This window comes from Heliangelus exortis, chromosome 1 (genome assembly GCF_036169615.1).
Source record: "Heliangelus exortis chromosome 1, bHelExo1.hap1, whole genome shotgun sequence".
NCBI lineage: Eukaryota > Metazoa > Chordata > Aves > Apodiformes > Trochilidae > Heliangelus > Heliangelus exortis.
In genome coordinates this window covers 76,951,696-76,964,757 of record NC_092422.1, presented here as the reverse complement: position 1 = coordinate 76,964,757, position 13,062 = coordinate 76,951,696, and the positions used below count along the sequence as shown (strand labels likewise).

General features: G+C 34.7%; 1 protein-coding gene across 4 annotated transcripts in view; it reads left to right on the top strand.

Moving 5' to 3' along the window:
• The window catches only part of RPS6KA3 (ribosomal protein S6 kinase A3), a 75,664-nt gene that overhangs the window by 50,495 nt on the left and 12,107 nt on the right, over positions 1 to 13,062 (top strand). For 2 of the 4 annotated variants that reach the window (XM_071749610.1, XM_071749628.1), the window contains 7 exons: positions 2,249 to 2,337; positions 2,600 to 2,664; positions 2,767 to 2,869; positions 3,674 to 3,798; positions 5,856 to 5,978; positions 7,749 to 7,838; positions 12,088 to 12,246. In XM_071749610.1, coding sequence (XP_071605711.1) covers positions 2,249 to 2,337; positions 2,600 to 2,664; positions 2,767 to 2,869; positions 3,674 to 3,798; positions 5,856 to 5,978; positions 7,749 to 7,838; positions 12,088 to 12,246 — 754 coding nt within the window. Of the gene's footprint in view, positions 1 to 2,248; positions 2,338 to 2,599; positions 2,665 to 2,766; positions 2,870 to 3,673; positions 3,799 to 5,852; positions 5,979 to 7,748; positions 7,839 to 12,087; positions 12,247 to 13,062 lie in introns of all 4 variants that reach the window. The other 2 variants (XM_071749600.1, XM_071749620.1) reach the window with 1 other exon arrangement.

Below are 13,062 nucleotides of genomic sequence, written 5' to 3'. Positions count from 1 at the left end.
TTCTGTCCGTATCTCAAGAGTTGCAGCTGTCTCTTCTTTTACCTGCCTGCATGTGACTTCAGTGTTACTCAACAGTCTTTCCACTGTTGCTACAGAAATCATCTCTATCCATCTGCCACGTAGAATATCCCTTCTTGCATCTCCCCAGTTAATTGACATTTATACTTTCAGATTTCATCTGAGCATGTATCTCTTAATTCTCTATCCAACTTTCTTTCCTCACCTTCTAGTCTTTGTAGCTATTACTAGAGAGCTGCACAAAAAATGTGAAATGAAGAAATTTTACCTGTTTTAATGTTCTGTAAGCTTATGATTATGGCCTATGTATAAATTATGTATTGCTGTTGATAATATGAACAGCTAAAACCAGAAGATACTTGAGTCTTTTCTCATAAGTTCACATTTTTTGTCTAGCCCATAAGAATGACAGCATGTTTTCATTTTATTTTCTGCATACAAATAAATGTACTATACTTCTCCTTGAACTTCTCATAAAACACTTTAAAATGGACAGCTATACATACAAATTCATATTTTCATAGTGTATCATTGCTTTTCTTACCTTCTGTTACTGCAAATCCACAGAAAATGTATCATCCTTACAAAACAATTATTCTCTTCCTCACAATGTTACCAAGTCAAGTTTTTGTTTATTCTTGTGTGCTTTACCTTAAACTGAAAAATTCTGCAGTTTGAAGAAATGATAGTTTGCATCAATGGAGTTAACTTTTTATGGCATTTTTTTTCTCATTTACTGAAGAGGTATACCTTCAGATAAAATTTTGCCTTCATTCACCAGGAATGTCAAAAAAAAGTGCTGTCACTCATGTAGCAGTATAACCTAGGAACTCGAAGACCTGGTGGTAGCTTTTTCTTCTGCTGTGACCAGTAAAGGGTTTGTTAAACCAGTTACGGTTTTGGCCGGGTTTTAGATTATTCTAAGCAGTTGGCCTCTCATGCTGAACCTCCAGGGCTGTATCCTACTGTTGGAGCTGTTTGGGATTATAATAGGACATAGATTCCTACCCATTCCAGCACAGTCAGTCCTATCATATTTAGTTGTCTGTCCTCTGTCCTTCAGTAACTTTGTAAATGATACCGTTGTACTTCTGCTTCCTTCTTGCAGTGTAGCTCTCTGATATTTTGCTGTCAGCAGAAACCACATTAAGTGAGTGCAAAGAAAGCACTGAGTACAAAGGGCATGAGTGAGAATTCAGCTGCCAGAGGTGCCTGGCAATTGGGGAAGCATTAGGTTTATTGCCCATTCCTTCACTCAGCACTGGTGGTCCTGATCTGTCTGCAGTATGTTACTGAATAGCCCAAAGACAGCAAAGTGATGAAGGCTTCTACCCCACTCAGCTTGCTTCTGTAGTGCAGAAAAGAATGAAAAATTTAGTTAAGTGTAGTTTTAAAGTAATGAGCAGTGAATCAGTGGCAATGTGTATCACTTGCTAAAATGACAGGGAGGTGGACATCTTGGAATAGCTGCAATGTGAGGTCAATCAAGTCGTCTTGAAAGGCAGAGAAAGCCTGTCATGGCTTGTTAAGGAAAAAATCATGCTACCAGTGGAATGAGAGATGGAAAGGAAGGAGGAGAAAAAATTGGTTAGGATTACAAAGCAAAATTAAATGACAGAACTACAAAAACTTAAATCTAAAAGTTCAAGACTGGCAAGTTGAAAGGTCTTATTTGAAATAGATCGAGGGTGCAATAAGAAAAGAGTGATCTTTTTCTCTTTTTTTATCTGTTAATCTTGCGTGGTCTGTCCTACCTTTAATTTATATCCTCTAGCTCAGGTTTTCTGTTGTTTTGCTTGTGTCTTCTTGGTGTATGTTAATACTGTAGTGGTTTTATGCCCCTCTAAATTGTCTTTTATCTTATGGTCAGAATGAATTTGCTTGTTTCATCTCATTTGATAATAACTGGACATAAAAGTGGATCAAAACATGTTGCAACTTTGTAAAATGTTATTCTATAACTATTATTTTCTATGTTACTACCACCTCTTCTGCTACTTAAGTTCCTGAGTCATTAGCAAAAATACTATACTACTCAAAACAGAAAAATAGAACTAGAAATTCTAGGTTTACATGACTGACAGCACTTTTGGTCTGTTTCTGATGTCTGAAGGCACTTTCTCAGTGATGGTGTTTATATGGATTTCTTGAATGAGAGAGGAAAGTGGGAATGTAGATTAAAGTCTTATCTAAATGCGTTTGTACGCTATTAATAATTTTTATTCTATAGGGCCAAACTTGGAATGCCCCAGTTTTTGAGTCCTGAAGCACAGAGTCTTCTGCGAATGCTCTTCAAAAGAAATCCAGCAAACAGATTAGGTAAAGTGTTTAGCAAAATATTTTAAATTTGATCATAAAATTGATAACATCTGTGATTATTAAAATGACTAAAAATTTCCAGTGTCTTGTGTAAAACAGGCTTTGAACATAGCTTGCATGTTTGCTCTCTAATGATAAACAAAACACAATTTCTGCCATTCATACATCTAAAATTAATGCAGAAGAAAAGACAAATACAACTTTTCTAGTTATTCTTTTGTCCAAGAAAAAATAATTTACATATTTTTCTTCCTTATAAAAGGAGCAGGTCCAGATGGAGTTGAAGAAATTAAGAGGCATGCATTCTTCTCCAAAATAGATTGGAATGTGAGTATCCAAATAAAAATCTAATTCAGAAAATTTCTTAATTAAGTGTTTGATGGTGTCTTATAACTGTCTAATTCACCGTGGCCTGTGTCTTCTCTTTAGAAATTGTACAGAAGGGAAATTCATCCCCCTTTTAAACCTGCAACTGGAAGACCTGAAGATACATTTTATTTTGACCCTGAGTTTACAGCAAAAACTCCAAAAGGTAAAAAGAATACAATTAATGTATGTATTAAAAAAATAGAAACATTGTTCCTGGTCAGCTTGTGTGAAATGTCTTGTTCTTCCTTATATTATTGACCTAAATGAATGCCCACAGACAAATGTTCCATAATTCATAAAAGTTTTTGTGATCTTCAGTGTAAATATTTCATGAGGGGCAACTGAGTTGTCCTGTGTTAAAAATAAATCTTCAGCAACAAAACATATACATAAGTTCAGGTTTACTTATCTGAGTAATCTCATTTTTTAAATTCAAAAATAGTATTTCTATGTCTTTTCAAAGGCTGTGTAGACTTCATTTATTTCATGATGGTGACTCTGTGTGCTATGTATATGTAGAAACTTTGCTATTCCAGAATTTGGGCGGAAAAGTTGCTATTTCAGTGCAATCTGTCTGCATAGTTTCACACTGATCTGTTAAAAATATAATAGAAAATTTTGTCTTTGGACATGCAGGGTGTCACCAGAATTTGAGAACTTTTCCATAAATATAACATAGTTATGCTACTATATGTAAATATTTTCTGAAAAGTACTTTTTTTTTTTTTTGTATAATGTCACCTGACTGAAATATAATCTTAGCAGTCCATGATTATCAGTTTTGTTTCTGGATGATGTATACAAAACAGTTCAGTAATTATTTTTATTACGGTTCTCAAACACTTTATGTAAGTTCCAGTTTCTGTGTACTTTATAAAATAAAGCTGTAGTTAGTTCCTCAGAGTAGACATAATCTCATATCTAAATTTTTAAAACTCAGCTTGTAAGGTGATGATTTGTTTTCCAGATTCGCCTGGTATCCCACCTAGTGCTAATGCACATCAACTTTTTCGGGGATTTAGTTTTGTAGCTATTGCATCAGATGATGAAAGCCAAGCAATGCAGACAGTTGGAGTGCATTCAATTGTCCAGGTGAGTATATCTGCTTTAAAAAAAAAAAGGTCAATAAATCAATATTGCTGTCTCTTGGTGTGGAGGGATTGCTTCCTTTATCATAGAATGCAGGCCCATGGCAAAGTCATTATCAGCTTTATACAGGAAAAGTAATTTTATCCAAACACAAGCTCTAAAAGTGCATGACCTGTTTCATTACTGATCAACGAGGGGTGTGATTAGGTTTTAACCCTTTAAAGAAAACATTGTCATCTGTACTCTAATAACCCTTTAATACCAAGCCATAATTTCAGACAGAACAGAACAGAGAGGGGAATAACAGACACACTGATCTTTTTCCCCTATGCATGAAAATATCATTTGGTCCTGCAGTGCAGTAGAAGGCACTTGAGTGTAATGGTGAATTGTGTCTGGATCTTTTGGCCTGCTCTGCACTTTGGAACCACTGACATAGTCCATCCCTCCAGAGCCACTTTAAATTAATGTGCTAATCCGTGATACTTTGTAACTAATTTCAGTGTAACATAAAAGTCAATGTCACAGTATGCACACAAGCTTTGGCTTCCTAGCAGTGTTGGAATTATTCCAATACAGTCTCCCCTATGAATAATTGTGAGGTTGTTGCTTTTAATAGCCTGCTGGGGTTGCTATTCTTACGTGTTCTATTACTGCCAATACTGCTGGGTTTTGAACAACAAAGCTTTGTTTGCTTTTGTGTGAGTTTTGGGTGAGACAAGAAAGGTGGTCCTCATGCAAAATGGGGGGGAGACACTCCTTGCCTCCTTATGAGGCTGAGGTCATTCTAGAAGTGTGCTTCAGCACTGGAGAGTTTACAGCCAGTGGGGAAAAAAGCAGATGCATGTACAGGAAAGAAAACTAAAAGACCTCTGCAAAAACTGTTGTTCTACCTTCTCTTACTGCTTTTAATAATTCTGATTACTAAGGAAGACTGAGTTGTGAAAGCTAACTACTGAGCTCAGTTGTATTAAAAACCTGTTGGCTTACAGGTCAGAATAAGAGGATATGCTGTATATTTCCCTTTATTTATATTTTCACTGCAACAATGTTGGGCAAATGGCTGAGAAAATTTTTTAAAACCAGTTTATTCAGAAATTAATATTTCTTGTATTTCTTTAATCCTCTTCTTATGTCTCAAATAGTCCTAACATCCTTGTTCATCACATAGCATGTTTTATATGTAATAAACCATTAAATTTCAAGGGGGTTTAGCTCTTCTTTTAATCTACCGATTTTTTTTAATAAATAATAAATAAAATAAGTAAATAATAATAATAAATAATAAAATAAATAATTTTTAATCTATACCAAGCTGTCTGGCTTGGTATATGGATCAGAATAACTTCTGCTCCTAAAGACTTGCTAAATGTTTCTACATGTTTTTCTGTGCTTCTTTTTTGCCACAAAGTTTTGCAAATGAGGTTCTTTTCTTTTATATTGTTTACTTCTCTTGTAAAAATCATCTCTGCTGCCTTTTCTCCATGCCTCTCCACTGCTTCCTCACTCCTGTTTCCTCTTTTCAGTGCTGCAGGATACCCAGATGGTTTCCTGCAAATGCTTTGCATCCTTTGCAGAGATTGCCTATGCTAGAACACCATTTCCTTCCCTTATGAGTGAACATTTCTCAGTCTTTCAGCTTTTCATTTGTGTGAAAGGATTTTTGACTGCTATTTCATCCAATTTTTAGTTAATCTCATTCTATTCAGTATATCTGGGTTTTCCAGCTGGTATTCATCTATTCAGATAAGAGTGATGCTCTTTTATTAATATTTTATCACAGTATTTTGATCTTCATTGTTTTGAAGAGTGTCATTAAATTTATTAATCAGTAACCAGAAACATCATATTGTCAGTTTCTAAAATACAGTGTGCATTATTTATGATTTATTCTGTACTAATACCAAGCAGAAGGTAGTGCCTATTTGGGCCACTTTGACCTACTACAGGCCATCAGTTCAAAATTTGAAGCAAATCAGTAGGAAATAAAAAACTTATTCTTAATATAAAAGTAATTTATTTAGAATATTTGTTAATTGATACTGTTATTTTGGTAGCAGTTGCACAGGAACAGCATTCAGTTTACTGATGGATATGAAGTAAAGGAAGATATTGGAGTTGGGTCTTACTCTATCTGCAAGAGATGTATTCATAAAGCTTCAAACATGGAATATGCTGTAAAGGTAATTACTTTTTTATAAACCACACCAACTCTTTCCAGGTTTAAGCATCATAGATCTTGGACATGATAAAATTTATCTCAATTTCCTACATTCTTTATGCAAATAAATTATAGTATAAGAAGATTTTTTAGATGCAGATGTGAATTATGCTAATCAACCATATGCCATCTACTGGCAGATATTTTTATGGAATTGCTAATGGTTTTGTTTTCTATATGCTGATTTGAGGAGTGAAAAGCAATCTTCAGTCTTTGAAACACCTATGTAATTAAAGAAAAACTGATGGGAGTTACATGACTGCTTCTTGAAGAAAGGGAAGCAGGAAAAGCTTTGGTGACTTTCCATCATTCTTTCAAAATGTGATTATTTTTTTCTAACATAGTTATTTATGGGGGGTTTACTTCTCAAGTAGACTCCTAAATTGTCAGACAGCTTGGAGTTCATAACAGTGCTTAGGTCTGTGTACCTTCTGGAATAAACCTCAACTCTTTTCATTGATTGCTAGTTTTCAACAAGGTTTTAATGTTTGGGGTTTTTTTATGGTATTCCAGTGGGCTTTCTAGCACTTCTTTGAAGGTGTTTAATGCTTAGCTGAAATAGTAGAATTCCCAAAAGTGGAATGATATACTTATCTTTTTTTCTTTATATATAACACTGTGGAGCTGAATGGCAACTGTAAAAGCAGGAGCATGGATTAGCAGACTTGAAAAGCAGAGGGGGAAGTAATATTTAGATCCTGTACTGTGAGGTGGTTTCTCTGTTTCAATTGATGAACACTTTACTACCCAAATATGTAAAATGTGAAGATAAATTATGTTTTGCTGTATCCTTGTACACAGATTGTCTACTGGAAACCTTCCAGTTTCAGTTTGGTAGTTACATATTTGTCATTATTCTGGTTCTGGCCAGAAACAGATTTGATTCTGTGCTTGCAATATGAAGTAATTTCTTGAAACTGGAAGAAAGTACTGGCATAGCTGTTAGTTCTCTAAGCCATAACAGTTAATGTCAGGATTCTCTTGCTTTTCTGATGCCTCTCTTATTGATTTTTTTCCTCAAGGAATCCTGTATCAGTGTTGATGTGTTAGGATAGTGGTGGTGCTGGCTTTAGTGTGTCAAAAGGAAGAGGGGTAAGAAAGAGATGGAGAAGACATTGGAGGAAATTTTACAGCTCAGAAAGAGAGGGGAAAAAAAAGAACAAAACATTTTAAATAGGGCAAAATAATATTTTGCTTGTTTGCACTGGGAGAACTTCAGAGCCTGACTGCAGTCCCCTAGCTATTCAAATGAGCTTTCATAATGGAATTCTTGTCTGAATTAGCTTGGGCAATTTTTTCCTTTTCTTCCCCCCTCCCTTTTTCTCCTGCTTTTTCTTTTGCTGAGCTAAATACTTGAGATTAGCTTTGTTAAAATCAGTTCATTAGCATCGTTACACCGGTATCTCTTGTCAAATTAGGAACTTCCTATGTTATTAAAGAAGGGGTGACTGAAGTCTTATCTACTCAACAGTCTTACACTATTTATCACAGCCTGAGATATAAGATCACATCCTCCAAAACTGTTTTCAACTGAGAGATTTTTTTAGATTTTTTTCAAATTTTTTTTCTCTGCCTTGCTATTCCAGTTAAGCTTTATTTTGGTTATAATCCATGCTCTTTACCAACAATAATGAATATTACTTACCTGTTTATGCTAGTAAATACACCAAAGTATTAAACTACATAGTATTTACAAAAATAATTATGCCTATTTATCTATTTGCTTTTATAGATCATTGACAAAAGTAAAAGAGATCCAACAGAGGAGATTGAAATCCTACTGCGCTATGGACAGCATCCAAATATTATTACTTTAAAAGATGTAAGTACTGTGTTAAACATTCCTTAGCGTATTATAATTGCACATCACTTTCTAATCCAAGATATTACAAACTGCATGTTTGAAATTTATGTTACTGTTTTTCAGTGTTTAAAAATAAAACAGTGTCCTAATGTGTTGTATTCAACAATATCTTTTTTTTTTTTTTTTACTGATATGATTTTGTTGCCTTTTGGAGATGCTTATAGCGTGGTATAACATAATCCTAAATACTCAATTCATCCTTAGCAGATCTTAGCACAGGAACAATCATTTCACCTTGGCTGTATTTTTAAAGTAATAAACAAGGTTTTTGGTTGCTTAGTTAACTTTGAATCTCCTTTTGTTTACATGAGTCAAAAGCAATTTTAAAGTGCATTATTATGTAACTGAGGACTTGCTGTTTAAGATGGCACAATACCTAAATTAATTTTCAGGAACGTTAATGACAGTTACTTGGTAATAAACAAAGGCTTTTCATATCCATGGTCATCACTTTTTCTTTACCTTGTATCTTCATCCGGTCTTTGTTTGCAAGATTAGCTATTTTTTTTTCTTATGCTGCTCTGATTGGGGAAACAATTTGACCTTAAAAAGCCAAGAGTAACTTAAGTTAGGAGGTAAAGGTTTTTCATAGTGAACAGCATATTCTGATGATCTAAAAGAAAAATAACATTGCATTTATCTCATTGATTATGCATTACAGAGGATTAAAAATTAAAAAGGATATGCTTAATGACTTTCATAGTCTGCAAGAAAGTGGTCTGGTCCTCAGAATGAAACCTCAAGCAAAACAGCTAACCATTTCCAGGAGACAGAGAGATTCTCCAACATTTTGCAGTCGTTAAAACAGGAGTTCATAAATACTGTGGACATGAGTACCAGGCAACTCTGTGTAAAGATCATCTACTATAATCTGTCTTCCTTTCATCAGTATCATGCAGTTAGGGCCCCTTCTTGGGAGAACAAAACAGGTCAGATATACAGGAGCAACCCACCACAGAGCTTACCTTCTGCAAACTGGTCAGTCCCACTTTGTTGTGCCACATGTGCTTGGACAATAAAGGTCCCTGAGAGCAGCTGTGCTAACACAGAACCTGTGTCCAGAACCAGCATCCACTCTGCTTTGAGTACTCCATGCTAGTTTTATGTGTTATTTTAACTCATAATAGAGATTATGCTGCTAAAAGAGGAAGACAAACATAGGGAATATGAGTACTTACCTGAACTTGAGCATTATGAGTATTTTTCGCTGAGGGTGGAGAAACCCAAGCAGCCTTGAAAATCTGCAGTGTATTCACTGAATCATTCTACTTTGTAGCTAATTCTTCATCACCATCACCTATCATCTTCCAGTAGATGTCATCTTTCATTCACACCATGCAATAGACACATAAGAAAAGGAGACAAGCAACAACAACAAAAAAAAAGCCTGAAGTCTACAGAGCAGGAGAAGACAGTAGGCTTTTAATTCTCACTTATTTCTACTTCAGCTCAATTCCTCAAGAACAGTCTATGGAAGTATTTCCAGTGTAAGGAAAGAACAACAGGATTCATATGTGCTGGAAACTTGTATAATACCCACTACTGTGAAAACTTTAAACAATGTTAAATTTTTATTGTCCCAATATAGATCACTGAGGCAGATTGCTTGCATATTCCACAATGTAGTGGTATGCTATTATAACTTTCAGAAGAATAAGGAGTACTTGGCCTTTAGGCCTGAAATTCATCAAGAGCACCATGTATTTATTATTATGCAAATAAAACTCAGTGTTGATTTTACTCCATTTTTAATTTTGTTTCACACCAGCATTTAAATGTTACTATTTTGAAATGCCAAAACAAAGTGTTTCAGTATTAAGTGCATGTAATTGAAAGTTATTGTTCTTCAATAAGTAATTTTTCTTTCTTGTATTTCATGGATCAGTGTAGTAGTATTTGGATTTAACTTTATGTTAATTTTCATTCTTGCTTAGCACTTCTTGTATAATTTAATTCTGAAGGTGTTTGGATAGAAACAATGGATATTCAAAAGACCAAATTCTTTCTGCAATGCACAGTCCTCTAGGGTCTTTCTTTCTGATTGTTATCAGTGGTCTTTTTAAGTTACACAGTACATAAACAAAAGAAGGAGCTATATTGTGCTAAATCAGATGTCCTCTTCTCCAATATCCTGCCTCTGACAGAGACCATTAGTGGATGCAGTGTAAGAACAGAGGAAGCACACGGCTTCCAACAAACCAGTACCTAGAAACTTCCTGTGCCAGACCATTATATGTATTTTACCATTTTTTACATATTAGAGCCCTTCTTAAATCTTGGTTCCCAAAGCCAAGCCATGGTGATGATGATGACCTATTAGCTACTGTTCTGCAGCAGAACTTCTGTGCTGTTTTGAGTTATGTAAAGCATTAGCTGCAGAATCTTTCCAGAAACATTTTAGAAAGTTTATATCCAGTATAAGAAAGTATATCCAGTCTCCCTATTCAACTGCTTATTTGCAAATTCAACACAACACCTAATATGTATGTGAAATCTTTTTTCTCTATGCAGAAACCATATTCTCTTTCTCCATTACATGATACTTTGTTCATGTCCCTACACCTGTTTCTCACCATAATTTTTCTTCCAGTTTGCCTGCTGGAGAAGACATACTGACTGATCTTAGGCATGTGTCAGTAGTTCATTAAAAATCATCACATGTATGATCTCAGCATAATACCATGCACCACTGTAAAGAAAACTTCAACATTATTTATTCAATACAAACAAATAAGTTGATAATACCATTAGAAAAAGGGTAATGGTTGGTTTGGTGTGGCTGGATTTTTTTTTTCTATTATTTTGACAGATAGACAGGACCTGCAAGGGGTAATGGATAAAATAGTAACAAAGTGAAAACTTTGCTTGTATGTCCCCCTGCAATACTCAGATGTGTGTGCTTTATCTTATCAAATGAAATAAGCTTATTCCTTCATGTTCTACCAGGATTACATGGAGCACACCTACTAAAATGCAAGTTTAGTAGCTAGAACTATATTATTCTGTTTCTTAATTCTGTCTAATATTTAAAATCTTAATAAAAGAACATTCAGATGATTAATCATTTATATTTCACAGAAGGAAACACTGCTGTTAAATGAGAAAATAAAACCTATGATGTCTTCCTCTCTTTATGTTCACAAGCTTGTGAAGCCTTCTGGAACTGTTTCTTTACACCACTTCTTTTATTATTTGTTGATTAAATAATCCTTTTAATATAGTGAAGGGCACAAATATTTCTAAGTTTAGAACTTTAGTATTTCCTAGGCATCTTAAGACAAGGAGATTGGGATGAAAGCTCTTTTTATAATTTAGCTGATACGCATCTCTAAGTTTATTTTTCTACAACTTGCATAATTGTTGGTACTTAAAGTAGGTTTTATTTCACAAGCAGTGCATAAGAGAACAATTTCAACATCACCATAAAAATTGATTGACATAATAATAAAGAACAGAATCTGTACAAGGTGTCACTAAAGCAAGAACCACTTTCTGGGTTGGAAGCCCAGGAAAGTGGAACTGAAATGAAATGCTTAAGAATACCTTAATGTGTTTTAGTATAGCTCAGTCTGTAGTGCCCCCTGCTGATAATAAAATTCTCAACTATTGTTTCCCTAGGAGATAAAAATCATGCAAAAATGAAGCCATTTTCCATAACTAGAAGGTCTAAAATATACATGTTTTATTAATTTCAGATTTGTATATTGGGTTTTATCACAGCCCTTTTGTTTACATTAACTTGTTTACAGAGACGCTTTAAGGTGAACTTGCATTTAATTTGTGTGACTATTCAGCTGGAATATCTCTGTCCATACCTTTCATTTGGTGCAATAGTTACTTTTAGAATTATCTCTGGGTTTGCCTTAATTAAGGTAGTTATAATGTATCACTACTTCTTAATTTCCACCATGTCTGGTTTATTATGTTTCATTAAGAGTATGTGGGGGAATCTACGTATTACTCATCCTTTTTTGTCTTTAAACATGCCAGTATTTTTGTGTAATTTCATTACAGTATTACGTTTTTGTAGAAGATCTTTTCCTCATTTCTGAAGATGAACAGTGTTTGGATAGTGCAGAGTGAGAAACAGAGGGATTAATAATTGAAGAAAACAGCATGTTGGATGCACCTGCACTATCTCTGTGCACTTCACAGGAAGATAGAGAATAAGAATTCTGAAGTTCACATCTTCCTCTACTTTTTGCAGGTGTATGATGATGGAAAATACGTATATGTAGTAACAGAACTTATGAAAGGAGGAGAACTGCTGGATAAAATTCTTAGACAAAAATTTTTCTCAGAACGAGAAGCCAGTGCTGTTCTGTTCACAATAACAAAAACGGTTGAATATCTCCATGCGCAAGGGGTAAGTTTTCATCTCAGACAAAAAGGCTTATAGAAGTTAGTGTTCTATTTCAGATGTATAAAGTCATATATTTCTATGTTCTTCTGTGCAGCAATTAAGTAATTTTTGGTAAATAATTACCTCGCAGCACGATTTTGTGTTGAAATCAAAGCATTCCTGATCAGCTGTGCAGATGTCCAGATAACAGGGATGATGCAACTGTATCTCTTGTCCTACATGCAGTCTGTCAACAGTTCTGTGGAATGTGCAGAAAATGACTAATATGATATGAGAGGAAGCCAAGAACAAGTGCTAGAAGCAGTGCTGTTGCTTACATGTAATTCCAGCCCTATCCTCTCATAGACCTTGGAAACTGAGTATTTTCCACCTATCGCTCTTGTAAATTTTTCCACTTCTTGGTTTGGAAGAACTTGTCTTATGAGTTGTAATTCTGGCACCATAGCCTCAGGAAGTTGTAGTGGAGTGCTAGGAGAAAGAAAGTTAATGCTTCAGGAAATTAATTTGTATTTCAAAGATAACGAAGGCAAATGTGACAATGCCTGGCAAGAATGACAAGTTGTGTTGCATTTTTAAGTAAATAAGGGAGATGGAGAGAAAGCAGAAAGTAAGGGTGCAAAGTGAAGCTGCTAGCACCTAATTATCCAAGAAAAGATATTTCAGCATGGTTAGTGCTCATTATTTTAAGTAACAACAATTCAGCAGCGACTTTCTGGAAGCTATTATTTCAGAAAACCTATGATCATAAGTTAGCATCATACACCATACGTATGGTGTATCTTATTCTGCAATTCAAGGCTTTCTTCAGTCTCTTGTTAT